Source organism: Labeo rohita, chromosome 1 (genome assembly GCF_022985175.1).
Source record: "Labeo rohita strain BAU-BD-2019 chromosome 1, IGBB_LRoh.1.0, whole genome shotgun sequence".
Classification (NCBI taxonomy): Eukaryota; Metazoa; Chordata; class Actinopteri; order Cypriniformes; family Cyprinidae; genus Labeo; species Labeo rohita.
In genome coordinates, this window is record NC_066869.1 from 25,978,871 (window position 1) to 26,006,311 (window position 27,441).

General features: G+C 35.9%; 3 protein-coding genes across 6 annotated transcripts in view; 1 reads left to right on the forward strand and 2 right to left on the reverse strand.

Moving 5' to 3' along the window:
* The window catches only part of arhgap10 (Rho GTPase activating protein 10), a 79,929-nt gene extending 78,480 nt beyond the window's left edge, over positions 1–1,449 (reverse strand). For both annotated transcript variants that reach the window (XM_051117322.1, XM_051117332.1), the window contains exon 1: positions 863–1,449. In XM_051117322.1, the coding sequence (XP_050973279.1) occupies positions 863–1,016 (154 nt within the window). In that variant the 5' untranslated portion in view covers positions 1,017–1,449. The remainder of the gene's footprint in view (positions 1–862) is intronic.
* On the forward strand, positions 1,449–12,202 carry prmt9 (protein arginine methyltransferase 9). 3 transcript variants are annotated; one of them, XM_051117258.1, is made up of 13 exons: positions 1,449–1,547; positions 2,605–2,807; positions 2,974–3,122; positions 3,310–3,546; positions 3,650–3,817; positions 4,755–4,857; positions 5,399–5,508; positions 5,653–5,845; positions 6,357–6,540; positions 8,330–9,002; positions 9,083–9,236; positions 9,351–9,473; positions 11,771–12,201. In XM_051117258.1, the coding sequence occupies exons 2-13, from the start codon at positions 2,610–2,612 to the stop codon at positions 12,044–12,046; spliced, it is 2,568 nt and encodes an 855-aa protein (XP_050973215.1). In that variant the 5' UTR covers positions 1,449–1,547; positions 2,605–2,609; the 3' UTR covers positions 12,047–12,201. The 3 variants fall into 3 exon arrangements, with proteins under 3 accessions (XP_050973215.1, XP_050973207.1, XP_050973225.1); XM_051117250.1 differs by lacking the exon at positions 1,449–1,547 and adding an exon at positions 1,659–1,854; XM_051117268.1 differs by lacking the exons at positions 1,449–1,547; positions 2,605–2,807; positions 2,974–3,122 and having other exon boundaries at positions 3,316–3,546; positions 3,616–3,817; positions 11,771–12,202.
* Positions 12,203–12,851: 649 nt separating this feature from the next.
* Positions 12,852–23,564, reverse strand: tmem184c (transmembrane protein 184C). Its single transcript, XM_051119160.1, has 10 exons — positions 23,029–23,564; positions 21,470–21,600; positions 21,311–21,347; positions 20,843–21,048; positions 20,218–20,292; positions 19,474–19,567; positions 19,008–19,120; positions 18,619–18,718; positions 16,056–16,227; positions 12,852–14,348 (listed from the first exon to the last, which is right to left on the reverse strand). The coding sequence occupies exons 1-10, from the start codon at positions 23,143–23,145 to the stop codon at positions 14,050–14,052; spliced, it is 1,344 nt and encodes a 447-aa protein (XP_050975117.1). The 5' UTR covers positions 23,146–23,564; the 3' UTR covers positions 12,852–14,049.
* Between the last annotated feature and the right edge of the window lie 3,877 nt (positions 23,565–27,441).

Here is a 27,441-nt window from a genome sequence, read left to right on the forward strand (position 1 = left end):
TTAAATTATCTAGAAGATGTGACACTATTAGCGCATCATGCACAGGACTGAAAAAATAAAGAGGAATGAACCACAAAATCTAAAAGAAACATTCAGCATAAAACCCTTTTCATTTGCACAAAAAAATGTCCTGCCATCAGAACAAACACTCACATTAAAGATAACTCTACCCAGACGCTGCAGATCCTAATAATTCAAACATATCCAAAAAAGGTCTGAACATCCAAGGCGTAATACGCAAGCTTGATTTTTAGCCAATTTGTTCTGCCCTGTCCTAAACGCTAGGAAAAAGGCAAGACATAATAAATTCATAACGTGTTTACAATAAAACTTTACACGTGGAAGTGAAGGGGAGGGTCACATGACAGAGGTGATAAGCCACAAAAGAAGATGCATGACTGTCCAGACTGAGAAAACTGACTCAGTAATGTGTCCTTTCAAAATAACTTACATAAGTGCTACAACAATCCCTAATGTAAACAGAGCAAAAAGCAGACTTGTAGGCCACCTGATGATCTGCACACAGTTCATATAAATCATAACCCAAAAACTGGATGAGGTCAGCAAACGTTATGCCACGCAAGCTCATTTTCCCTGCACTACACCAGAAGAACCATGACACTCTCCAGACCAGCAAAACTACTCTAGCAAGGTCTGGGGTTAAAACTGTAAACAGAAATGACACAGTGACCTTGACAAAAATACAAGACCTGTTTAACTAAATTTGGGTTGCTGATATTATCTGATATTTGCATACTTTGGATCACATGTTGACTGAATGGCAAGCGTTATCTTCATTTAAAGCACAATTATAGACTACACATTAAGTTTAAAAGCAGAGATCAAATGACATGGCACTTACGTTTTGTGGCATTGATGAGATTCTTTCCGTCTTTATACAGCTCTTTGATAAACCTGCCGGTTTTGTCCAGTTCTGCTTCATGAGCTTTGATTTTGTCCCTGAAAGCAGGACTGTCCAGGTAACACTCACTGAACTCCAACGGGTGTAAACCCATTTTTACTGGACTCAGCTAGTTTACAGACTAGCTAGCGTTTAAATCCCGTTAGAAAGCGACCAGCGAATGAATCAAAACTGGTCGAATAAAGACACAAAATTAAAAAGGAACGAAAAGCTGTACTAAAAAACCTCTACTAACGCGTCCTTGGCTATTTTAGTGAGACCAAACGCGTCGGAAGTTCTCTTGGGAATAAAACTCTTTCCAAGTCGCACAAGTAAACTTGGATTCGGGTAGATTAACGTTAACTATGTCTCAGGTTTAAACTCTCGCAAAATTAGCTAAAACAACTCTACGCTAAACGGATATCTATTAAAATGAAGGTAATAATTTCAGGTCAGGTTTTGCTCCGCGAATGACAGTGGAGTGCGAGTCTCCTCCCGCGTGCAGGACTCTAGCTTTTTTTCAATCTATCACGTCATCACGCTTGGCTTGGCTGGAATACCGGGATATCTGGGGGAATAACGGCCCGCGGGCAGCGTCGTTATGGAAATATACATCTTTTCCAGCTGAATAAATCATTCGGCATAAGTATCATTTTTTTGTTTCTCGACAAACTCCATAAATGCGATAATACTAATGACTTATCAGCAGTGGGTTTAAATCTTACGTGGAACTCTAAAATAGCGGAAGTTGTTTCCGTCCGCCTGATTCTGCAGAGCGGACCTGCAGTACAGAAGCAGAGCAGCTCTGAAAATAGCTCATAAATGTAGAGTTAAAACAATAAAAAAAAATGCTTAAAGCGCAGTTTGTGGTTTAATGACAACGACAGGCTGGAGTCCACAGGGAAATTGTTAAATATACAGTGCAGCGATCTCAACTAGCAAATCTGAGACGGGTAAATATAGAACCATATATAAACCTTAGCATCTTCAATCTAAAGATTGGAAACTTTATAAACAAATATTTTTGAAAAGTGTTAAATGGAATATTAAATTATGCATATTAAATATCAACGTGCGGTTATTCTGGTTTATTATTTCTGTGGAGGAAAACTATAAAGTTTAGTGATGTTATATATGTAAAACCTTATTTTTCATATTGCCACATCACGTTTGCTATACCTAATGCGTGTAGTTTTTAACTAAAACGTTGGGTGGATTAAATATGAATTAATGTTTAATAATTATTCATTATATGTTATATCATTACATACGTAAATATAGCTACTAGCTCCAAAATATCCAGTTTACACAGATCATCTGAAATAAATTGAAATTACATTTCACACTAAATCATTTGTATGTTTATATTTGAAGAGTTTATTTTGATAACAAAAATGTCCAAAAATCATGTTTTTATTGTTTTGTTGTGTTAGTCAGCTGCATTTATGTATTTATTTTGTTATTTTTACTTAATCAAAATAACCCAACTGCAGTTTGATTGAGATTATTAGGAATGCAAAATGAAAAAAACATGATTTTTGAAAATTTAGTTATCTGTTTTTGCAAATGATTTCTTCATTTGACAATGGTGGAAATATTTTTTTATTAAGATATTTTTTTTTCCAGAAACATCCCTTGTCTATAATTCAGTTTTTTCAACTATATCTAGTGACATACATCATGATCACTTCTGTCATTCACAGAAAACATGCCTAATGCCACTACAAGACCAAAGAGGACGAGGCGTCATAGACGAGCTCAGAGAGAAGATGCTGCGAGAAATGAGCTGGTGTCAAGATCACTGGAAAGTGCCCAGCAGTGTCTGTTCAGCCAGGACTATGGCACTGCTTTTGTTCACTACCTTTTGGCTCTTAACCTTGCCCCAGGTCTAAAAGATTTTGCAAATGTAAGCTGTTTTTTTCCCCTCCACGCTTCCTTAATTTTTTAACCGGTCTGCCTAATCAGTCTTTTTGCTGTAACAATGTAAAGTGAAATTAAATTATGTATCTATAGTTGATAAAGCTTCAGAACCTTATTGCAAAGCCAGTAAATGTGTGTTTTTATATTTACAGGAGTCCTTTAGATTTACCCTGTTTAAATGGGCCGATGAGCTGGACTCTGTTGGACGTATACAGGACCTCTTTAATTGCTATGAACAAGCTATGGAGTTGTTTCCAGTGGATGAGATTATAGTGAACAGCATGGGAGAGCATCTATTTAGGTTTATTATTATATTATTACAATTATTACAGTGGTTTAGTATTTGTTACGTGATAAAGTCATGTTTATCTCAAGATACATTACGTATACAAAACTTTAGAAAATCAGATATTTTAGAAAATAATGCATCCTGACGAAAAACAAAAAAAACAAAGAAAACATAATCCTGTTGATTTGTTTTGTTTCAGAATGGGGTTTCGGGATGAAGCTGCTGGCCATTTTTACAAAGCTCTTAAACTCCGACCTGACTTCCCGGAGGCAAAAGAGAACTTTTACCGTGTTGCCAATTGGTTGGTGGAACGCTGGCACTTCTTAATGCTCAACGACCATGGGCGGAACCACAAGTATCAGTTGGCTATTAAAAAAGCTGTTGAGCAAGGATGCAGCTCGGTTTTGGATATTGGAACTGGCACAGGCATCCTCGGGTGAGATTTTTCAGAAACTTATTACATAACATTGTTATTAAACAAACGTCTGCTTCAATTGATATATAGTGTGTGTGGTGATGCTGTTTGGTTGCCGTGTCAGTATGTGTGCGAAGACGGCAGGCGCTGCTGAGGTCTACGCCTGTGAGCTGTCAAAGACAATGTACGAGCTGGCGTGCGAGGTGCTCTCGGCCAATGGGATGGCAGACAGCATCAAGATTGTTCACCTGAAGTCTCTGGAAATGAAAATTCCAAAAGACATTCCAAAGAGGTTAATATTCATTTATACAGTAACCAGATTCATACTGACATGTTTTTAAACTGAAAAAATTGGTGCTTGGTTCCAAGCATAGGTCTGATGATAATCTTAAATGTAATTTACACTACCATTTAAAGTGTTTGGGATGCCACCAAGACTCTTTTTTAAAGTGAACCCCTGGTATTAAGACTTGTATGGCTTAATATAACATAAATGATGTCTCTTACTGAAATATGTAGTAGAAAACCCATGAAAATTTCTGTTATTTAAAAAATCCACATTGTTTTATACATATTTTGGACTTAGGTGATGTGCCATTATTTTGATTATGTCAAATGGTTGCACTTGGTGAGCTACTAGCACTTTCCATAGACCAAAATGTGTATAAAGTGATGTAGATTTTTTTAAAATAACATAAATCTTTGATGATTTTTCTACTACATATTTATGTTATATTAAGCCATATAAGTCTTAATATCCGGGGTTCTCTTTAATGTTTCTAAAAGTCTAATCAAGGCTGTATTTTATCAAAAATACAGTAAAAAAACAAGCAATATTGTGACAAATTGTTAGAATTTAGTAACTATTTTAATAAGTGTTATTACAGTGATAGGAAAGTTGAGTTTTCAGCAGCATGATCGTTACATGAATCATTGTAATTTGCTTATTTTTTGCTCAAGAAACATTTCTTCTTATTATTAATGTTAAAACCAGTTGTGTTTCTTAATATTTTTTGGAAGCTGCTATAAGATTCTTTCACTGATAGAAAGAACAACAGTACTATTTAATGGGTCCTTGTTTAAAAATTATTAATTTCTATTAGTTTTTTTTTTTTTTAAATCACACTGATCCAAAACTTTAAATTATGTATTATCTGTAAAAATATTGCTTCTAAAAAATGTGAACTTAAATTGCAGATGTTTTCATAAATTTGTGTTCCATTCTTTAGAGTGTCACTGGTTGTAACAGAGACAGTAGATGCAGGGCTGTTTGGTGAGGGCATCATTGAGACGCTGATCCATGCGTGGAAGCATCTACTTTTACCTCCACCTGTAAGTCACTTTCTGAATGATTTGATCAGCAAACCTACAGTGAAGTCACGTGATGCCACAAATTCAACTCTGATTATAGTGTAATCCTTTTATACAAATGACTTTATCCTGCCTGATCCGACGTTTATCCGGCTGTGGTCAGTGACTAAGAGATTTTTGTCTTTGAAAATGTAAGTTGTCTTACACCAACGTTGATAGCATGCTTGGCAAAAGATTAAATACTATGCCGTACTACAACCAGATCTTTTCTTCTAAAGCCTTACATTAAATATTATAAGCTTTTCGCATATCAGTATTAGAGAGTAGCCTCAAGTTCTAACATTTTTGGGCAACAGGGACACCTAGTGGCCATTTGAGACACATTGGTGAATCAGTTCTAAAGTTCTTTTTTAGAATATAAGTTTTTAGTAGCAGTTTTAGCATAATGGTTAGAAAGTATACAGTTGTATGTATCAGCTATAAATTTATATAAATAATGTGGATTTAAAAGAAAAAAATGACTGATTTTCATGACTGATTGATTATTGAATTATTTCAACAGAACACTCGAGAACCTTTGTCCAGTTCCTCAAAAACAGGCCGGGTAATACCTGCTGGTGCAACTGTGTTTGGAGTCGCTGTGCAGTGCCGTGAGATCCGTAGACATCACAGGTGAGCCACCAAAGCTAATTATGTATAAGTGACACATTGATACATTTTATGTCACACTTCTCTTTAAAAAGTTAAAATGTAAACACAGTTACCAAAGAAGCAGGCTCTTGAGTAGAAAGATTACAGTGAATCAACGTTCTGCAGGCTGTGTGTGTCTTCAGTGGGAGGTTTGGATCTGTCTGCAGTAGGACAGATCTATAGTCCTGTTAGTTGTCTCGCTGACACTGAGGAGAGCACAGAGCCCTACACCACTGAAAGACTGAGCCGCCTGCGTGGAGGATATATTCAACTCACACAGCCTTTCACAGCTCTGGACATAGACTTCAATAATGTGCAGGTACGGAACTCAGTTGTATGTAGTGCTGAAGTGTTGAAATAAAATTGATCAAAAGTGACAGTAAAGACATTTATAATATTATTTTTAAATAAATGCTGTTTTTTAAATGTAACTTTCTATTCATTGAGGAATCCTGAAAAAAAAAGTTTATTGTGTACCAAATCAGCATATTACAATGCTTTCTAAAGCATCATTCAGCATTAAACACTGGCTGCTGAAAATTCAGTTTTGTCATCAGGAATAAATTACGTTTTAAAATGTATTCAAATAGAAAGCAGTCATTTTAAATTGTAATAATATTTCACAATATTGCTGTATTTTTGATCTAGTAAATGCACACTGGGTGAGCATAAGAAACAAAAACATTTAAAAATCCGACCCCAAACTTTCAAACAGTAGCGTAATGCAGACATACAGTGAACATTGGGCAGGTGGGAGAGAAACGACATGACTGAAATACCTAAAGTGGCATGATTAGAATAAGTGGTGCTGAGCACTCTCTGTTTTGTAGGAGCTGGAAGGTCTTTGCTCCAGAGAGGTGATGCAGATGCGACTGCATGTGATTCAGGATGGTATTCTTGATGCTCTGGCAGTATGGTTTGAGCTACACCTTGACCAGGAGAACCACCTTTCCACTGGCCCACAGGAAGACACATGCTGGGAGCAGGCCATCTATCCAATACAAAGTCAATTCAGTAAGCTACAAAATATAGAGAATGTGAAGTATAAAGATAACCATGACTCTAGAACAGTGGTTCTCAGCTAGGGGCTTTGAAGTAGGCTTTGATGTAGAACATTTCGATTGAGGAAAAAAATGTAGGGCAGGACTTTTGTATATCAGAGCATGTTCTGTTGCTTTTGATTATGAGGGCATGTGAATTTACCTTTTTTTAAGAATATTTGTGCACAGACAAACATAATATTATTCATTAACCATATCCAGTATCAACCAAAAAAGTAATGGAAACTGAACTTTGAACATTCATTCTTCAAATATCTTGAATATAAAAAAGTAATTATTTAAATTTTTTATTATACATACGTACATATTTATTTTAATATGTGGACAATCATATTTTATGTCTGGGGTTTCTGAATATTGTTGTGGATACTGTGGGCCTTGGACTCAAAAAGGTTGAAAACCACTGCTCTAGAACTAGTTGTGCCAATTAATTTTTTGATGCATTATTGTCAGAAGCTTTTTATGGGAGCAATTTACCGTTTATTATGGAGCAATCATAGCCAGAATTTTGATTTAATGGATTAGCTGTGGACCTTATTGCAGATAGTTTTTATTATTTTTTTTTTATCTGTCCATTTATACAGCAATAAATAAATAAATAAACCGGCCAACCACTTATTGATTTTGCAGTTTATGGGTAGCTTTTCTGTACTGGATAATACTTGGGGCTTAGAAATCCATTTAGATTTTTCTGAAATTCCATTTTATTTTTTTCCAATTTCAGTTTTAATTTTTTCCAAATTATTATTATTTTTTTTTTTCATTTTAATTTTCTAGACTGTTTTAATGGTTAAATAAAAAAAAAACACAACAGCAAAAACACAACAGCAATTTATTGAATGTTTAACAAAAATTACACCTTTAAGGCCACGTGAAATATTATTATTATTTTATTTATTTATTTTTTCTAAAATGCAGGGTTTCTTTTAACCAAATTCTGTGTTTTCCATTATTTGTCTGGATTCCATTTTCATAAAATTTGAATAATCAAAAGCATCTCTAATAAATAAATTTATTTTAAATGAAGATTTAAATAATCTTTTTATTGTTGTTGTTGTTGTTGTTTAGAAATACATTACATTTTTCTGGTAAATAAGTTCTGGTAAATATTCCTTAAAAAAATAATGTTTTAAAAATAATTTTGTTATTAGTAGTGGTATTATCATTACATTAAGTAATATATTTCTATCACAGTTTCTTCACGTTAAACCGAACTTTTATTTTGACAGCTTGCTGTAAAGATCTTTAGTTTCCGTTTGTGTACAATATAAAGTTAGTTTTTCTCAAAAGAAACAGTAAAATCCTTATGAAGTGACTCTGAGAGCAGTTCTAGAGATTATATTTGAGTTCATGTACTCATATTGAGGCATTAGAGGCTGAAAACCACTGCGATCGTCACTTGCGCTTCAGTATGCGTGTAGTAAACAAAACCGCGCCGTTCATTCACATAGAGACACACAGAACATGCAGGATTCATATTTAAAGCATTTTTGCAGCTTAACATTCACAGACACTATAGAATCGTGCTTTGATTTAAGTGTACTGACCTTCTTTTGATTTATTCATCCAAAAATTGGCAGATTCCGCATCACGGAAATCATAGTGCCCTAGAGTAGGTGAGACTGCAATAACAGACCTAACCCCAATAATCACAAAAAAAGAGAAATTTGTTTTTTCATCCGTCACTTTTTTTGTTGTTGTGTGTTCAATTATAATTGACTTCAATTCATGTTGTCCCTCAGACACTGTGAAACGTGGTGATGAAATACTGGTGGACGTTTCCTGTAAGGACTCGTATCTCAGGCTATGCTGCGTTGCTATCATTAGAGATGGACACAAATTCCATATGGACAATGTAACTGACGGACCTCCCAAGACCCTCACTGCAAACCCTGAGGCTGAGCTGTGCAGTGCTCTGGCTGGCCTTCAAACCAACCATGAGAAACCATCTTGCGTTTTTATGCTGGAGTCATCAGAGATCGCCCTCCTCAACAACACAGCATATAATAACAGCTTCCAGAGGGCCATGAGCAAACTTCTGGTTTCTCTTCAGTCAACTAGGAGGTCACAACAGTCTCTCGATCCGATCTATGTGCTCGATGTCTCCGAGGGCTTTTCTGTGCTCTCTTTGATGGCAGCCCAGTTAGGCTTTGAATACGAACAAATCAGCCCTGGATTGGTTCAAGGCTACAGCTCAGTGGAGAAGGAGCATCATCAGACTTTGTTGAGACTGCTGGCCAAAGGAAATGGTGTGCCTGAAAGCGCACTGGAGTTTTGGTTAAGTCATGTGGAGGACGATTCTGCGGTTCTCCAGCGGCCAGCCATCGAGAAGCTCTGGAGCGCCATCATACTTGACTGCATAGAGACCTGTGGCCTTATAAGACAGAAACTGTTGGAGAAAGCATCCTTAGCTAGGTAAGAATGTAAAACATAGTATGGATATTTCTTATTTTTTTTAGGTTCGTAAACAGTAGTTTTTGTTGTGAACATTTCAGGTGTTTGTTGGAGGACGGTGGACAGATTTTTCCAGAGCGCATTGTAATCCACGGTATGCTTGTTGAGTCAGACACGCTGCTTCAGGAAAGTGCTGTTCAGGGAACAGAACCGACTCTCGGATTCAACATTGCTCCATTCATCAATCAATTCACAGTAAGTTCTTCAAAGGCTCTTTCAACACTCTGCTTAATCTGTGCTTTCAGTAAATTACAGAATTAAAGTGTTTCAGGATTAAAATGTCTTGGTAATGGTTGTTTCTTCTCTCAGGTACCTGTTCATATGTTTTTGGACCTGTCCACACTTGAATGTACACATCTTAGTGAACCAGTAGAACTCTTCACACTGGACCTCATGAACAGCATTGCCAATTACACCAACAAAGATGTCAAAGTGAGTTTTGGATTATGTTTTTTCAGGCTTGTGTTGTTATTGTTAACTAACTTAATTTTTGTTAACTGAAATAAAGTAGAAATTCAATAATCGTGTATTAGAAGAAATATTACCAGGGTTCAAGTGCTTAAGGCATTTAGGCATATAAGGAAAAATACATTTTTACATTATTTAGCAAGGCTGTACCAACCTAATTCAATGATTAAAAAAAGAAATTTTTTGGCAAATTCAGGTAATTTACCATAGAAATATAATGTTTTTTAATGTTTTTGACTGTTATAGTGCCAGCTGTGGCCCGATCCCCATAAAACTTTGCATGCTTGTTTAGAATCACCTGACACTAGTGTTCAGCAGGTTTCATGAAGTTTTGAGTTTTCCTTTAGGCTTTATAGGATTTTGAGTAAATTTGGACAGGCCCCTTTTTTAAACAACCCCATTATAGCTTCTCAAAGGGTACATTTCAACTTTTTGTTAATAATTATTGGCCTAGTGAGTCCAGAGAATTGTACTGTAGTGTTTTTTTCCTAGGACTAGCTAGGACAAGTTTGCAAAAGTAGGTTTTTTACATCTCAATTATTTAATAAACAATTTGACTGACAGCAGTGGTTCTAGAGGCAAAGTTGTCCGGAATGAGGAGCTCTATCGCAAGATAGGAATATCGCGCGTATGTGCGAAAAACGGTGCAACGCACAATCATTTACGCCCTTGAAAAAGGCGATGCTGCCCCCGGTGGCCGATTTCTCTTAAGTTTCTCTCAGACCTGTGGGGGCCGTGAGTTGAACAGGCTCACCGATCGGTTTCGGTCCAATCGGCCTCCGTTAACCTTGTCTAGCAGGTGCTCAAACTTCATCGGCCAATAATGGCCATGTTTTTTGAGATAAGCGAATGTTCTTGTAGACACCTGTGGCGCTTCGGACCAAGGCCGTGCAAACCGACTTTCGTGCTGATAGGACAAATGGTTGTACAGTTATAGCCATTTTCCCACTTATAGCACCACCAAGTGGCCAATCTTCCTGTTTTTCATTGAGATCGAGTTTGGCAGAGATGTCTCATTCCGTTCAGGAGTTATAGGCATTTTACTAAAAGTGGCCCTGCCCCTTTCAAACGTTTTGGCATCAATTTGTGACGATGAGTCACTTATTTTTTTATTTTTTAATAATTATTGATATTCACTCTCCAGAAAATCTTTTTACACTGGTTTGGTTCCGATTGGGCGAGAAACCTAGGAATAGTTCGCAAAAGTAGGTTTTTCAAAAAAAGCAAAATACCTGAAAAATTCGCCAGGCTCACTATAGAATCTGAAAAGGTTTATGGGTTATGAGAGGTTTCATACTTTTGATCATTGTAGCGCCCCCGTCAGACCTACGATGTAGGTGTTTTGAGTACTACCATTCCTCCAAGTTTCAAGTCTCTACAACTTACGCGACTTGCACAATTCGCGCGTAGTTGGACGTTGAACATTTTGGCTGACATGGATTTTGTTGAGAGGGTAGCTGTGCTTTATGTGCTATGGAGGGTTGAAAAACGGCGTAGACTCAGCGTAGAATCTCTTACCAGATTGTCCGACCTCCTCACTCCTTTTTATTGCTGTTTCTATAAAAGTACGAAGATGTATCGTACATCTCTGTGTATGCACATACAGCGATGATAATTTTGTCCTCCATTGTTGTTTCAGATTTCTGCCTCCGCTCGCCACGTCGTAATCACGTCACTACTAGAGCATGCTCCTGATTGGTTAACGCAGCGTGAATATTCGCCAAAGTTCAGATTTTTCAGCTTGCTCGAAATGCTCAATTTGTGACGCATCATTCGCGAATCGCGTCGCAGGATGTCTATCGCGTCTTTGCATTGACTTAACAGTCGTGGTATTGAGGGTGGAGAGAGCGCTGGTTATTCACTCCCACCACCTTCAATCCCGGCGGGACCTGGGACTCGAACCTGCAACCTTTCGGTTACAAGCCCGACTCCCTAACCATTAAGCCACGGCTGCCCCCAAAATAGGATTTTTTTTTAAATCTTTAAAATTAGACATTTAGAAAAATAAAAGAAAATTAAGAAACGTTGCCCTACTAAAGGCTAAATTACTAAAATGACTAAAACTGAAATAAAAATAAATTAAGCTAAATAAAATTGAACAAATTAAAATAGAAAACAAAAAAAAAAAAAACAGAGGGGGAAAAAAAGCTTATTTTAAATCTTGTTTTGTTTTATTTTAAATCCTTTTGAGCTATCTTAAAGCCCCAAAGTGGCCCCATGACTTCCTAATAAACCGCTTTTTATTCTTTTGCATTTGACAGGTACAGGTCAGCACTTCAGGCAAGCTTACTGCCATTCCCTTCTGGTACCAGATCCATCTGGACTCTGAGCAGAGCGTCAGTTCCTTCAGTGAAGACTCTCACTGGAAGCAGGCGGCGGTGGTCCTCCAGCAGCCCCTGATGGTCAGCAGGGGAGAATGGGTCAAGCTTAGTATCCAGCTACACAAGAGCAGCATCTCCATTACAGCTGTTAAAGAAGATGGGGTGGGGGCTGATGATGTCATCAGGGAGGCAGAGCCTGTGACTAGTAACTCATGATGAGGGATGAACATCCTGTACTGATATAAAACACTCCAAAATCAGTGAATTGCTGCTACTGGGCAATTTTTTAATTGCTGTATGGTAAACAAATGTATCATTTTTAAGCACACATTTTACATTAAAATAATTTCACCATGATTGTGCGTGGCTTCTTGTAGGTATACTTAAAGAGATAGTTCACCCCAAAATGAAAATTGTCAATAATTACTCACCTCATGTCGTTCCAAACCTGTAAGACCTACGTTCATCTTTGGAATGCAAATATATTATATATATTATATATATATATATATAATAATATAAGATATTTTTGATGAAATCCAAGAGCTTTTTGACCCTGCATAGAAAGCAATGGGTAGGAAAGGTAGGAAGGACATTGTTAAAATAGTCCATGTGACATCAGTGGTTCAGCCTTAATATTATGAAGCTACGAGAATACCTCTTGTGCACAAAGAAAACAAAAATAACTTGCTTCAATTATTTCTTCTTTTATCTTTCATCAAAAATGTCTTGATTTGTCTTCCAAAGATTGGAATGACATGAGCGTGACTGATTAATAACAGAATTTTTTTGGGTCCCTTTAAAGGAATAGTTCACCCAAAAATGACAATGTGGTAACAATTACCTCACCCTCGGGCCATCCAAGATGTAGAGTATGTTTCTTCATGAGAACAGATTTAGAAAAACTGAGGAAAAAAAGCCATACAGATTAGGAATGACACGACAGTGGGTAAACGATGATTTCTGGTTGAACTATGCCTTTGAACTTGGATGGAAGGAAATTAGGCAGAAATACTCAATACAAATTTCCATGTGAAGTTTAATGATTTGTGACAACCACTGTTAGATAAGGCAATGCAACAGCTGTACAAACCATTGCAGAAGATGCATCTCTCTGAATGGACCAGAGAGACACACAACAGTTCATGAAAACAAATATATGGGAATATTTCCCACAGGTCCACATCTGTAATGGTAAAACAATCTGCCTTTACTGTTATACCATATCTGACATTTATATCTCATGTGCAGCTGATGTTAAAAACTGACAGATTGTTTAAACAAACCAAAAAAAAAAACCTTAACAGCAATAAGACAACTTTGGCTGATATATACACATTGCATCATTTCCCGAGGTAAACTTAAAGTCAGTATTCTACATTTTCGCTACTTTACTAAATTAGGGTTTAAACCTAATTTTCCTTGTCTAATTATTAAAACAACCAAAAAATAAACTAAACAATTAAGAACAATTAAAACAAATTCTTTTTTTTAAAAGAACAAACACCAACATCTGCGTTTATGTTGTGACAATTACATGAAGCTGTTCTGAAGGCAAGCAGTCCAGGTGAGGTTGCTTAGCTCTGAAGCGAAGTAAGCAGAGATATGGGTGCTTTAGTATTTTGTGCTTTAGAGCCAATGTTCAAACTATAGTTGCTTTACCACATGCATATATTCTTCTAAGAGAAAATATTGCAAATCTCCATTGCATACTGCCAAATTCATATTACTGTCCATGATCAAGGTGCTGCTCCAAAAAAAAAAACAAAAAACCTTTTTGCATTAACAGATAAAAATGTGAAAAAAAAAAAAAAAAAGTTAAAAATGACTTGTTGAAATGGACGTCAATGTTATTTTGATGTAGCATTATTATTATTATAACAATACATAGTGTTTCTTAGAATAAACATTCATAAAGCTGTCTTAAAAGAACCATTATCTGATGATATGAAAAATTAAAACCGGTATTGGGGAATTGTTGTGCTTTGCTCTCAAGTCAGTTTATAATTTGGTCATGTTTTCAGCGAAATAATGCCAAACCGAGATAAAAGCGGAGGACCAGCTCTTCCCAAGTCCTTTATATAGGTTCTTGCTACCAACACATTTTAACCAGAAGTATCAATAGTTACCAGAGTTAACGGCAGCTGCATATATTCAAAATGGTAGTTGACGCACATTAGGTTGATGTGCTTTAACTATTTGGTAGCTGAAGCTCACTGTTAGGTGATTGCTGCATAGTCTGAGCCTTGTTGGTCTGTATGATCGCCAGATAGCACAACAGGCGTGATGTCATCCACATCTCCTTCCCATGGTACGCAGCCAAGGTTGGCAGGAGCTGAGATGGAGTGGGGGGTTACGGTGTGGCCCATGCCCTGGTAACGGCCCTTGGGTGATGGAGGGGTGGAGGATGATTCAATGGCTGGGTCCTGAGAACCAGCTGACAGCAGTCCTGTGTTCTCGTCCTGGGAAGCCTCTTCACCGAAATACGTTTTCCTTGGCCGACCCATGACAGTTCTCCCTGAAAACATGAAACAAGGCACATAAATATGATGCATAACTGTTTGCAATAAGGCTGAGTATTGACACAGATTTCACAAATTGATTCCTGTTATTAAAAGATTAGTTCACCTCTAGAATTAAAATTTCCTGATAATTTACTCAACCCCATGTCATCCAAGATAGTAATAACGTTCTTTCGTCAGTTGAAAAGAAATTAAGGATTTTGAGGAAAACATTCCAGGATTTTTCTCAAATCAGTAGACTTCAATGGGAGCAAATGGGTTAAAGGTCCAAATTGTAGCTTCAAAGGGCTCTACATGATCCCAGCTAAGGAATAAGGGTCTTATCTAGTGAAATGATCTGTCATTTTAACAAAAAAAAACAAACAAAAAGATACTTTTCAACCACAAATGCTCATTTTGCACTAGCTTGAGTCAATACCGACCCAGTGTTTGCAAAGTGAACAGGCAAAGAATGTCAAACGCCTTGTACAAAAAAAAGGTAAAACAACGATTTCAGACAATTTTGAAGTTGGAGGCGGAAATGAGATGGAGCTTTTCTTTCCAACGTGATTACATAAAGCGTGAAGCAGCAGATGCCCATTGTAGAGCTAGTGCAAGATGAGCATTTGTGGTTAAAAAGTATATACATTTGTAGTTTTTTTTTTTTTTTTTTTTTTTTAGAAAATGACAGATCATTTTACTAGTTAAGGCCCTTATTCCTCGGCTGGGATCGTGTAGAGCCCTTTGAAGCTGCATTGAAACTGCAATTTGGACCTTCAATCCGTTGACCACCATTTAAGTCCACTATATGGAGAAAGTTTTCCTCAAAAACCTTAATTTCTTTTCGACTGAAGAAAGGAAGACATGAACATCTTGGATGACATGGGGGTGAGTAAATTAAGGAAATTTTTATTCTGGAAGTGAACTAATCTTTTAAAGAAACACTCTGCTTTTTTGAAAATACGCTCTTTTTTCAACCCCCCTAGAGTTAAACAGTTTAATTTTAACGTTTTCAAATCCATTCAGCCGATCTCTGGGTCTGGCGGTAGCACTTTTAGCATAGCTTAGCATAGATCATTGAATCCGACTAGACCGTTAGCATCTCGCTCAAAAATGACCAAAGAGTTTCGATATTTTTTTTCTATTTAAAACTCGACTCTTCTGTAGTTACATCGTGGACTAAGACAGACAGAAAATGAAAAGTTGTGATTTTCTAGTCTGATATGACTAGGAACTATACTCTCATTCCGGCGTAATAATCAAGGAACTTTGCTGCCGTACCATGGGTGCAGCAGGCGCATGTAACTACAGAAGAGTCGAGTTTTAAATAGGAAAAAATATTGTTGTTATATATGGTCATTTTTGCGCGAGATGCTATCAGTCTAATCAGATTCAATGATTTATGCTAAGCTATGCTACAAGTGCCACCGCCAGACCCAGAGATTGGCTGAATTGATTCGAAAATTGGAAAACTCAACTGTTTAACTCTACGGGAGTTGGACAATGAGCCTATTTTCAAAAAAAGTGGAGTGTTCCTTTAAGTTTAGGAATATAAACCTAGCAAAAAACCTAGACCAGCATTACTAGTAGACATTTGAAGGGGAAAATGTATGATATGACTGCTTAATGTAGGTTAAGTATTTTGTAAGAATCTTTTTGCCAAAAAAGATCCTAGACCCTGAAATCATTCACTGCGAATAAGAAAAGACTGTGTCATGACTTACCGACATTGCGCACTTGTTCTGAGATGTCAGCCCGTATATCTGAGACATCCCACATGGCCAGGAAGGAATCAAAGCAAGAACCTTCCTCTGCTTCCTGTATGTAGGGCTTGTAAGTGAAGCTGAAGTGATGGGCAATGGCTGCCAAAAACATTTCCACGCAGATGATGAAGTCCTGAGAGAACAGAAAAACAGACCTTTAATCTTAAGGTTACTTCTATGTGTCCATTAATGGTGCTGCAGTAACAATGGTATATTGTATACATGGTAAGCCAGTTGAAGATACACACACATATATACCAGTGGTTTGCGGTGGTGTTCTGAAAGTCTTTATTTTGTTTTAAAATCAAATCTAAATTCATGTCCCAGTCACATTTTCTTGGTTAAACATTACTTAAACTACCCGAAAAAGAAGAAAAAAATTTAGTATTTTACATTAAAAATGTACTTAATATTCTATTTATAAAAGCCAAGTATGAATCTCATCAAGTTAGTGTTTTTTAGCATTTTACATTTATTACAAAATAATAACTTCAAAGCAGTAACAATTTAAACATTATATTTTATTTGTTAACTTATGTTCAGCTATTCTTTTTAATAGTTAACTTTAAACTATTTTTGAATTTTTTGTATCAACAGTCATCAAAGCTTGGTAAATATTGGTCAGATTTACTTTAAACCTCACCAAGCTGATTACTCACTAAAAACTTCCACAGATCATGTTTTCAGGCCATTTCAAGTCTTATTTTAATGCAACAAAGTGGTTATACCTAAGTGTGTGAGTTGTTCACCTACTTTTTTGAATTAGTCTTCCCATAAACGCCATTATACTGTTCATTCAGACTGATTCAGATACACAAGTTCAGATCACAAACACAAGAGGTGGAATTTATCGCACAAACCAATCACAACCAACCATAATCAGTTATATCCAATCATACTGTTATGGAGGCACTGCCTCCTCTCACGTGATTTTCCTCCATTCATTCTCAATTACCCCCCACCAAACTCAACGCATGTTTACGGTGTCTGTTAAAACTCAGTGGTCTCACAGGAGGTGAGAGAGACGCAGACTTCTGCTGTAACTTTACCTGCTGGTGTCGCTGTTGGAGTCATATGATGGTTCCTTTGTCTTTAGAGTGTTACAAGCTGTTTATGCATATATAGGATCTGTAAAGTCTCAAATCCAAAGAGATATTCTGTATAAAAGTTAAGACTCATTCAAACACACCCCCACAAATCTACGTCACTGTGTGGGAAGATTTGCATAACACCGCCCAAATGTATACGCAAAAAAGTCGTCGTAACTTTTATTCTCGCTATAGTATTGTTGCAGCCACTGCCATGTTGTGGAAACGCTGTGTGTTTCGTTGCGAAAGCGTAAATACTTTGTTTGGCCTTCCAAATGAGTACACAACTAAAAATAAGTGGTTAAGTTATATTTACAACACTGCTCTAGAACAGTACAATGCAAATATTCGAGTGTGTGCCACGCATTTTACGGAGGACTGTTTCCTGAACCTGAGAGAGAAGCCTACATGGCCGGCTGTGCACAAATGCTGTTTCTATAAAGTGGGGCGATTCCAACTTTGCAAGAACAGTCTGACACTTCTGACTCACAGCCTCTAAGTACATTTTCATATTTAAAGAATTTGCTACTGACTATTCAAACGCGAGTTCTGAGCAATGTGAGGTAGTGCCTGTTGTATGTCATTTCTATGATCACAAATGCAGACATGGTGTTATGTTTAAGCGGTTAAGCGGTTTAAGTCATTATAATCAGTAATTATGTCCTCACTGGATGCAACAAATGCCTAATTTATAATGGGTTTTATTGTTTTTGTCTAATTGCACCGGGACACGACATCACAACATGGTAAAGGGTGTAACATTTCCGTCACATGCTTGAGGTATTCGGCCAATCACAACACACTGTATAGCTGGCTAATCAGAGCATACCACGCTTTTAAGAACGATGAGCTTTCTAAAAATCAACGCGTTTCAGAAAGGTGGGGCAGAGAGGAGCAACAATAATGTACAGTGGAAGATAATGTGTTTTTTGAACCTCAAACCGCATAAACACACTGCACCAAATAGTCATAATAATGTTCATTTTAGCAACATCATATGACCCCTTTAAGTTTAGTTTTTGTAATACTGGCATTGTTTTATTTATTTATTTTTTTCTTTTTGGTGTTTTCGTCTTTTATATTGATAGGAGCAGTGACAGGAACCGAAGTGGGAGAGAGAGAGGGGGGCGGGATCGGGAAAGGTCCATGAGCCGGGACTCGAACTCAGGATGCCCGGAGCACAACGGTGCTGTATGCTGGGTTAGCTGCCCATTAGGCTATCAGCGCCAACAACGTTGTTTATTTTTGTACTACAAATTTTTTCTCATCCAATATTTTGAGGAGGCACTGCCTCTCTTGCCTCCTCAGAGAAAATGCCCCTGATATAGGAACAATATTATATGAGTTTTTAGTCTCACTTGCCCATTTCTAGTTGTAAGCCTTATTTACAAAACTGAGTTTAGTGTTCAGTGTTGAGGTCAAAGTACAGTACATACCTGTAGGCCAGTGGCTACAGCCTCCACATTGTCCCAGTCCCAAGTGTGTGAGTCTGAGATCACACCAACCTTCACTAAAAGCGCAATGACCACAGCTTGCCTAAGACAGATAAAACAATTAAATAAAACATTACGGCATGGCATAATTATCATAAAATGACTAAATAAATCACGTCAAGGGTCATACATAAAAAACAAAAACATACATTACTGATATATATTTACTGTCTATTATGATATATCATGTCTATATTTTTTCTACAAAATTTCTACTGTAATGTGTCTACATTTTACTTTTTTACGTGATATTTCTTTTACTTTAACATCAATTTCCAAATTAGAAACAATACATTACAGTACATTTTTAAAATATACTGTCCTAAGCTTACCAGAATGACACAAACACCACCAGTTTGACACAGAGGAATTTTCCCACAGGTTTGATGGGACTCAGCTCTTCTCTCAGAGCCTTGTAGAACAGCACAAGACAGTACATGGCAAACTATATAGAGAAAAAAAGTGCACCATTACCACATTACCATTAGATTGTCAGGTTACAGTTTACCTTAACGCAACAGTGAAAAATTATTGATTGATTATTGATTGTTCATGCTCTGGAAGTTTTTCATTTTAATGAGAAACATAAACACAAATGATGTCACAAGGTCTGGTTTGTTTTACTTCCCAACGAATGAGCTGGGGTAAAAAATGGCTCTGCAAATAGGGCTTTAGTTACATTTTATCTTCCTTTTACTGCTGCCTGGTTCCTGGGTGGAACTGCAGACTCACTCAGCTCTCATGAAATAAGATCATGTGACAGTCTTGCATAATACTCAGGACAAAACAGGTACTTACAAGCTGGGAGAGATTGTTGAAAATAACCAGATACGTCCAGGCATTTTTTGAACTGAAGTTGCCTTCATCATAGACCTTACAAAGCTGGCAAATCCTAATTTGGCAAGAGAGAAATGATGCAAATCACTGACCAACAGACAAAGATTTATTCTGAACTGTTACATGCTTAATTTAGGACTACATTTAAAAGCAGAGTCTATAATAGAGGGTGTAATTTTAGCATCAGGAAACTAAATTTAGTCTTGCGTTTAAAAGCATCAGAGCACAGAAACACATGGAGCCATTAGTGTTGACCACAGGGGTTTGCTGATGCACTTTCGTGTACAGAAATTACACTAACATTCAACAGACTATAAAGAAACTAACACTTTTTTCAGTTAGGAAGCATTACATTGATAGAAAGTGAAAGATAAAAAAAAAAAACAAATCAGTACATTAATGATGTCTGAAGGATCATGTGACACTGAAGGCTGGAGTAATGGCTGCTGAAAATTCAGCTTTGCATCATAGGAATAAATTAATTTTTTAAAATATATTCAAAGAGAATACTCCTATTTCAAATTGCAATCTTATTTCACAATATGACTTTTTTTAATTGTATTTTTAATCAAATAAATGCAGCCTTGGTGAGCATAAGAGAGTTCAAAAACATTAAAAATTCTTACCAACCCAAACATTTGAACGAAATATAACAACACTGATATTAAACGCTTGATTAACCTCTACAAAATGAATGACACTTACAAAGCAATGACTGTGGTGACAGGTCTCACAACTGTGTACTGCAGAACTCCCAGTTTACATCTTAGCAAAAGCACTCTGTTAGGGGAGGAAAAAAAAACAGTTAAGTAAATGTGCTGTTCTCAGTATAAAAATACTGAAAAAAAAAATAACGTTTCCCTTGCATTGCATAAAATCAATTAAAGTGAACCTCACAGGCATATAACAGAGCTCTACTGTTCTCTAAAGGAGATTTTTTTTTCTTCTTTTTAAACACAAACATATTTTTCTAGCTCAAAACGCTGCTGGTTTAAATCAACAGACTTTTCACACATTACCACCACAGCCTAACGTAAATTTAAAAGTTGCTGCCGTCAGCAGCAACAGCTAAAAGCAGCCAACAACCTCAAGAAAGTGTTCACTCTGCAAGCAATTTAGAAGAAATTTCTTCCTGCTGTACCTAAACAAAGACTTTCATTTCCCATCTTCCACTTTAAAGAAGGCTCCAAAGGAGAAGATGGTAAACAGGTGATGAGAGCATCTGCCATAATGTCTTGACTTTCTCCTTCTACAGATATGCATTAAATACCACATCCTGCCTTAAGTTACCCCACTTTCTTATCCTATCAATGTTTGTGCAAACACTCACTCTCCCATGGGCCATGGCGGGCAGCAGCAAAGAGGGGGGAGATGCTTTTGTTGCTCTTGCACCTCCAACATCAGCACCAGACTGGGATACTGGTTTTCCAGATAGTTGAGAAGGAAGATCATGAAGTTGTAGATGACATAGGCCTCATAGCACTCTCTACATGTGTCTACATAAATGGCAATGTTGGGATACTTCAATGCGATCCACTGGGAAAACAGAATAAGGGACCAAAGAAATAAGGAAAGATTAGATGCACATGAGTTTGGTAAAGGGAGTGACTTTTCTGGTCCGGCTCCTAAAGTAATCCAAGTCATGAGCATCTGCAGCATCAGGCCTCACATTAACCATTTGTCAAACAGAAAAAGGCCAGTGTTCAAGTCAAGGCAATCTTAATTGGTGACCAAACATCAAAGAAGCTATTTGTGATTCAAATACCAACATTTATCATTGTGATCACATGATACTCACACTATCCAGGCTGTATATAGGAACCATCCATAATATTCTGAGGAGAAAAAAACAGAATGAATATGTGAGAATCTGACAGAACAATCACACAGAAGATAATGTCAATTAATATTGCATAGAATAAACTCCTTGAAAATAATATTATCTATTCAACACTACCTGATAATAGGTTTTTGTAGCTCAGGTTGGGTGTAGTGTACTAGATGCTGCAAAATCCCCCACAGTGAGATGGGTATAGTCATAAACACAAATATCCCAGCGATGAACCATGCCTTATTAGGAGTACTAACCTATGAGATTACAAGGAGAAAACAAATACCATCAGTGTGTGAAAATTACCATAAAAACGCCATTATGCCTAATTTTAACAATAAAATAAAGATTTAAATTAAATAGTACGTTTTCCATTTATTGGGCAACTCTAACCCTCAATCATAGCTTTTGTTATTTTAGTATTATCTGCATAATATTTACATTTTCATTCATATTTTCAGTTTAAGTTTAGTTAAAGTTTCAGTAGTTTATATATAGCTTTAGTTTTAGTAATTTTAGTACTTCAATTAATTTTTTTTTATATTTCAGCTACACTACCAGTCAAAAGTTTTTGAACAGTAAGATATTTTAATGTTTTTTAAATAAGTCTGTTCTGCTCACCAAGCCTGTTTATTTGATCCAAAGTAGGGCTGTCAACGATTAATCGCGATTAATCGCATACAAAATAAAAGTTTAAGTTTGCCTAATATATGTGTGTGTACTGTGTGTAATTATAATGTATATATAAATACACACAAATTAATGTGTATATATATGAGAAATATGTTATTAATATACAAAATGATTTTATTTATATATAATATAAATTATATAAAAATTATAATAAATACATACGCTTGTAAATATTTCTTAAATATATACATGAAAGTGTTTGTATTTATATATACATAATAATTATACACAGTACACACACATATATTAGGCAAACTCAAACTTTTATTTTGTATGCGATTAATCGTTGACAGCCCTAATCCAAAGTACAGCAAAAACCGTAAAACTCTGAAATATTTTCACTCCTTAAAATAACTTTTCTATTTGAATACATTTTAAAATGTAACTGTGATCAAAGCTACATTTTCAGCATCATTACTCCAGTCTTTCTAGTCTATTGTTATTATAATTATTAATATCAATATTTAAAACAGCTGTGCATTTTTTTTTTTTTTAGAGTTGTTTGATGAATAGAAAAATCAGCATTTATGTGACATTTATAATGTTTCAAAAGGTTTCTATTTCAAGTGTTTTTAATCTAATATGTATATTGGATTTTATTTTAGCTTAATGAACAGTAATAAATAATTATAATAGTTCTATTTTAGTTAACAATAACAGCTGCTTTGTCCTTTCAGCATATCATGTAGTTCACATTATTGATAGCAGAACAATACAGGTGTTATAAAACAAAATGTTATGAATCACATTATAATGATACATAATAGAATCTTTATAGAGTGGAGTCTTTTAACATTACTTATTGATATTAAACTATTCAATCAATATGTCAATTTATTTGCTATAACAATACATTGTAAACCAGATTAAAACATATTTTCATGACTGAGACCTCTTGTTCTATAATCAAAATGGTTAACAGTATTTCTAAACACATCTGACAGTCAGCTGCTAAATGTTTTAATGTATGTAGTTATAAAAAGACTTCTGACCCCTGATTTTTGAAGTTCCCACACACAGAGAGGAAGGACAACCAGGAGCAGCAGAATGTACAGCAGCACCACCAGAGGCCGAATCCACCTCCTCCAGTTCCCGCATGTGCACGGCATCTTTCCTGCTGTCACGGATCTCTTAACATTACACTCCGATTGAGTTTGATACACAGGCAGGTACCGATAAAAGTCGAGTTAAGCTCTTGGCAGACAGTTCTACTGCTGCGGTTTGGTTTAGATGCATATGATTCGTATAAACATGATCTAGATGAATCATGAGTGTTGTTAGCGCGTCAAACAATCAGCTGATTCCCCCCAATGCTTTCCGCTCCCACAAACATCACTGCATCTAACAGCCGCTCGCAATCGCGTCCACTATAAAGTCAGCCCACGATCATATTTTATTATCTTTAAGCAGAAAACAAGTTATAAAACGCATTTAAAAATTCTAAGACTTCCATAAGAAGTGAACTACAGCGAGAAGTTAATAAACAAAGCTGGTTAGAACTTCCTGTTGATCTTGTCGTCACTATGGGTTCTTCGTCTGTTTTAAGAAACATTTCTTAACGTTTAGCGCCACCACTTGAATCGGAGAACAGGCGAACTATGGCATGAAAAAAAGAGTATTTGACGCCGTATACAATTAACAAACAAAATTAAGTAAGGAGGATACGGTGAATGTTTTAAAACATTTTGTTTCGACGTGCGTAACTCAGTGTTGCTTTGCAGTAAGTGGCTCATACTTGTTTTCATATGTGTCAGCTAACCTATAAATAAGTATAAACGTATCTATAATCAAGCACTCTATTGTAAATCAAAATGGTAAATATAACATAAATTTAAAACTACGAAAATAATTGTTAACGAATTCAGGGAAAATAAATACATATATACATACCACCGTACTAACAACTTTTTTTTTTACTATTTAAAATAACTATTTTCTATTTTAATATATTTTAAAATGTAATTTATTCCTCTGATTCAAAGCTGAATTTTTAGCAACATTACTTCAGTCACACGATCCTTCATTATTATTATTATTATTATTATGTTGAAAACAGCTGAGTGGTATTTTTTCAGGTTTCTTTAATGAATAGAAAGAAAAACAGCATTTTTTTTTAAATAGAAATCTTTTGTAACATTATAAATGCCTTTATCATCACTTTTGATCAATTTAAAGTGTCCTTGCTAAATAAAAGTATTAATTTCTATCATTTCTTTCCCAAGGAAAATAAATAAATAAATAAATTATATTGACTGCAAGCTTTTGAATGGTATAGTGTATAATGTTACAAAAGCTTTTCTTTCTTTTTTTTCCTAGATAAATTCTGATCTTTGGATCTTTCTAAGAATCCTGAAAAAATGTACTCAACTGTTTTAAATATTGTTAATAATAATAATAATAATAATAATAATAATAATAATAAATGTTTCTTGAACAGCAAATCAGCATATTAGAATAATTTCTAATTAAAACATTAAGAATCTTACTGTCCAAAAACTTTTGACAGGTAGTGTACGCATATCAGACAGTATGGACCCATTTTGTGGGTGAACAATCCTCCTCATATTATCAGCCATAAAGTTTTTAGTATTTTATTAATATTAAGGTCAAAAACTTGTGATGGCTTTTATAAAATTAAACCAAACAACCTGCCAATTATACCGCAAATAATACAATTTTTGTCATTTAACCTGATTGTAAAATACATTTATTAACCAGACATGAAATTATAGTACTTTCTTTTCTTTTTATTTATTTATTTAGTTTGAGTTAGTTAGTTGTCCTGTGGCACCTTTAGATTTTTACATAAAGACTGATTATTTTGTGGAAATTTATATTCATCATCACTTAGCATTTGTGTACCTTATGTAACAGGTCTTTATGGGATACTTACATGATGTTTTTTGTCCTTTTTCTAAAATGACAGCCTTCACTTCACTGTATTGCCAACATTCTGCTAATACTGTATCTCCTCTGGTGTTAAATTAAAGATAGAAAGCCATATGGGACCAACACAAAGGTGAGTAAATTATGAGAATTTTAATTTTGATTTTTCGGCCTTTAAGTGTATTGAATATTTCATGGTATTTTGGTAAATCCTTTGAAAAAAAAGGAAAGATCCTTCGGTGAAAAGCAAAGATTAGTACATTAATATGTTGAGATTAATAAAGGCTAATATAGAGTGTTTTCAAAATGCGTCATCAGTTGGCCATATTGGCAGCACTGAGTGTAAACAATGCCACTGAACCGAACAAAATTTGCATATTTCGCTGATTATTGCTGCTAAAATCGGTCAAATATTGTCGTGTTTTGGGGTGTACTAATTGGTCGGACCGGGATAAACATTTGGAATACTATAGACCGCCAAAAGTTATAACAAATCAAGGAGAAGAGTGCAAAAAACTGTCTGAGGAACAAAATGCGTATGTGGTTGGCCAAACTAAACCAGAATTTCCAGGGAAGAATACTGACAACATTCCTGTTTGTTCTTATTATTTCCAGTCGGGTAGGTGAAATATTAGGCTAATATCTTAATTAATACTGCTCACACGCATCTTTATGAGCTTATTAACTTTAGTTTGTCAAAATATTGCACCCTTTCCTGCTTACTAAGTCCTTCTCTATATGATTTAGCAGCTTTCACACATTTTTTCCATGGTTTAGACAGCATGAATTAGCAGAACGAATATCCAGTAGTACATTACCGATGCAATCCATGCTGTTGTTTACATCCAAGTATCGCCAATATGGCCGTGCATCTGGGTAACTGACCAAATCTATAGAGCTAAACTTACTTTAGGACTGCCCTAAGAACACGTCAAAGTCCTGTGTGAAACAAAAGGTGAAACTGCTCAGGCTCAAGGTGGTTCACTAGATGGCAGTGTGTGGCAAGACTTTCGGTGCAGGAGTATCCCAGTAATCCATTCGCCTGTTCCGTATGAAGTGTTCCTGAACAAAAACCAGACAGTCTCTAAATCTGTTTTCTTTTTTAACAGAAAGAATTCTCTACATGTTTATGTTCGTTTTTCTGAACAACAGAACAGTCGTCAAATTACTGTTTCTAATTAAGATTCCTGGGGTGTGAGGAAAAAGTTTTGTTTTCTTCTTCTCTGTGCTAAACTAATTACGACAAATGCCGTATCAGCACGTATCAGTACATTGTGTTTGTATCCAGTGTTGAAGAGTAACACTGTAACCCTGGGCAAATGCCTTTTTCTTAGTGGACTAGCTAAACAACTATTTTACTTTATCAGTAAACATGTGCAAGCATATAAAAGACCTGTTAATACATCATCTTTGTACAAAAAAACATGTTTAGTTTATGCAAACGATACATTTATGAAGTCAGAGAGCTCATCCAAACAATTTTCAAATCAAAATTGAATGTGGAATGAAGAATAGCTACAGTTTATAATTAGGTAAGGCTGATTTAAGCTCAAACAGTCTCCCATTGCCAGATCCAGCAGTCCCGCAGAAGACATAAGAGTGCAGTTTCACTAGCTTGTTTCAATTACCCACCAAATGTGGAGGACGAGTTTAATGGTCTTTTACATAGAAAATCAACTACAGCTTGAACTTTCCATGATGAAAGCAATGGCAGGAGCTTGACTTGTAAAACTCAATACTCATTTTTTCCTCCCTCGCTCTTTTTTTATCTGGGAAGGAACAAATGCAACAGCATGTCAACATCCATTCACAAAAATAAGGTATATCTAAAAAAAAAAAAAAAAAAGAGTTAATGCATTGTTTGTGGATTGAGAAAGATGTAGGCTAAAGTAGTCCTGAATACGCGGAGGCAGAACTTTTCCTTTATGTCGCTGCACTGTCATCATACTGCCCCCCCAGTTACAGAAATGGCTCATTGTGATGGGACAGATTGTTCATGAATATTGAATCGATCCTTTTGGCTTTTATAAATTAGAAATCGCTCTTGCCACACTCATGTGAGCGCCTTGTTGGATGACTTAGAGGGATAGCGCTGCAAAATGGCATGCGGGACTCTGCCATGTCGGGGCAGGGAAGACAAACAGGCGGTGTGTTTGAGAAAATTGGATACACATTTAAAGTTTAAACACTGAGTGACGTCCATAGTTAACATCTCAGCATGAGAGTTCTGCTTCTGTGCTGGTTTGGATGTAATTTAAACGTCAGTACGCGTTGGGCTAAATGAGGAGAGTTATTGGAACGTGGTTCATGGCTTTATGTCTTTGTACATGTGTGAATTTTGATCTTCGTGAGTTGGTGTCATTCCAGATACCCTCAGGACAGAATAAAAAGAAAATAATATTTGATTATTTATTAATCTCAAACATCTGCCCAGATTTATGACAGAAATTGTACACAAATGATTCCAATCCTCATTAGCAGTCAATTAAATCAAATACGCTTAGAAAATAACCATATAT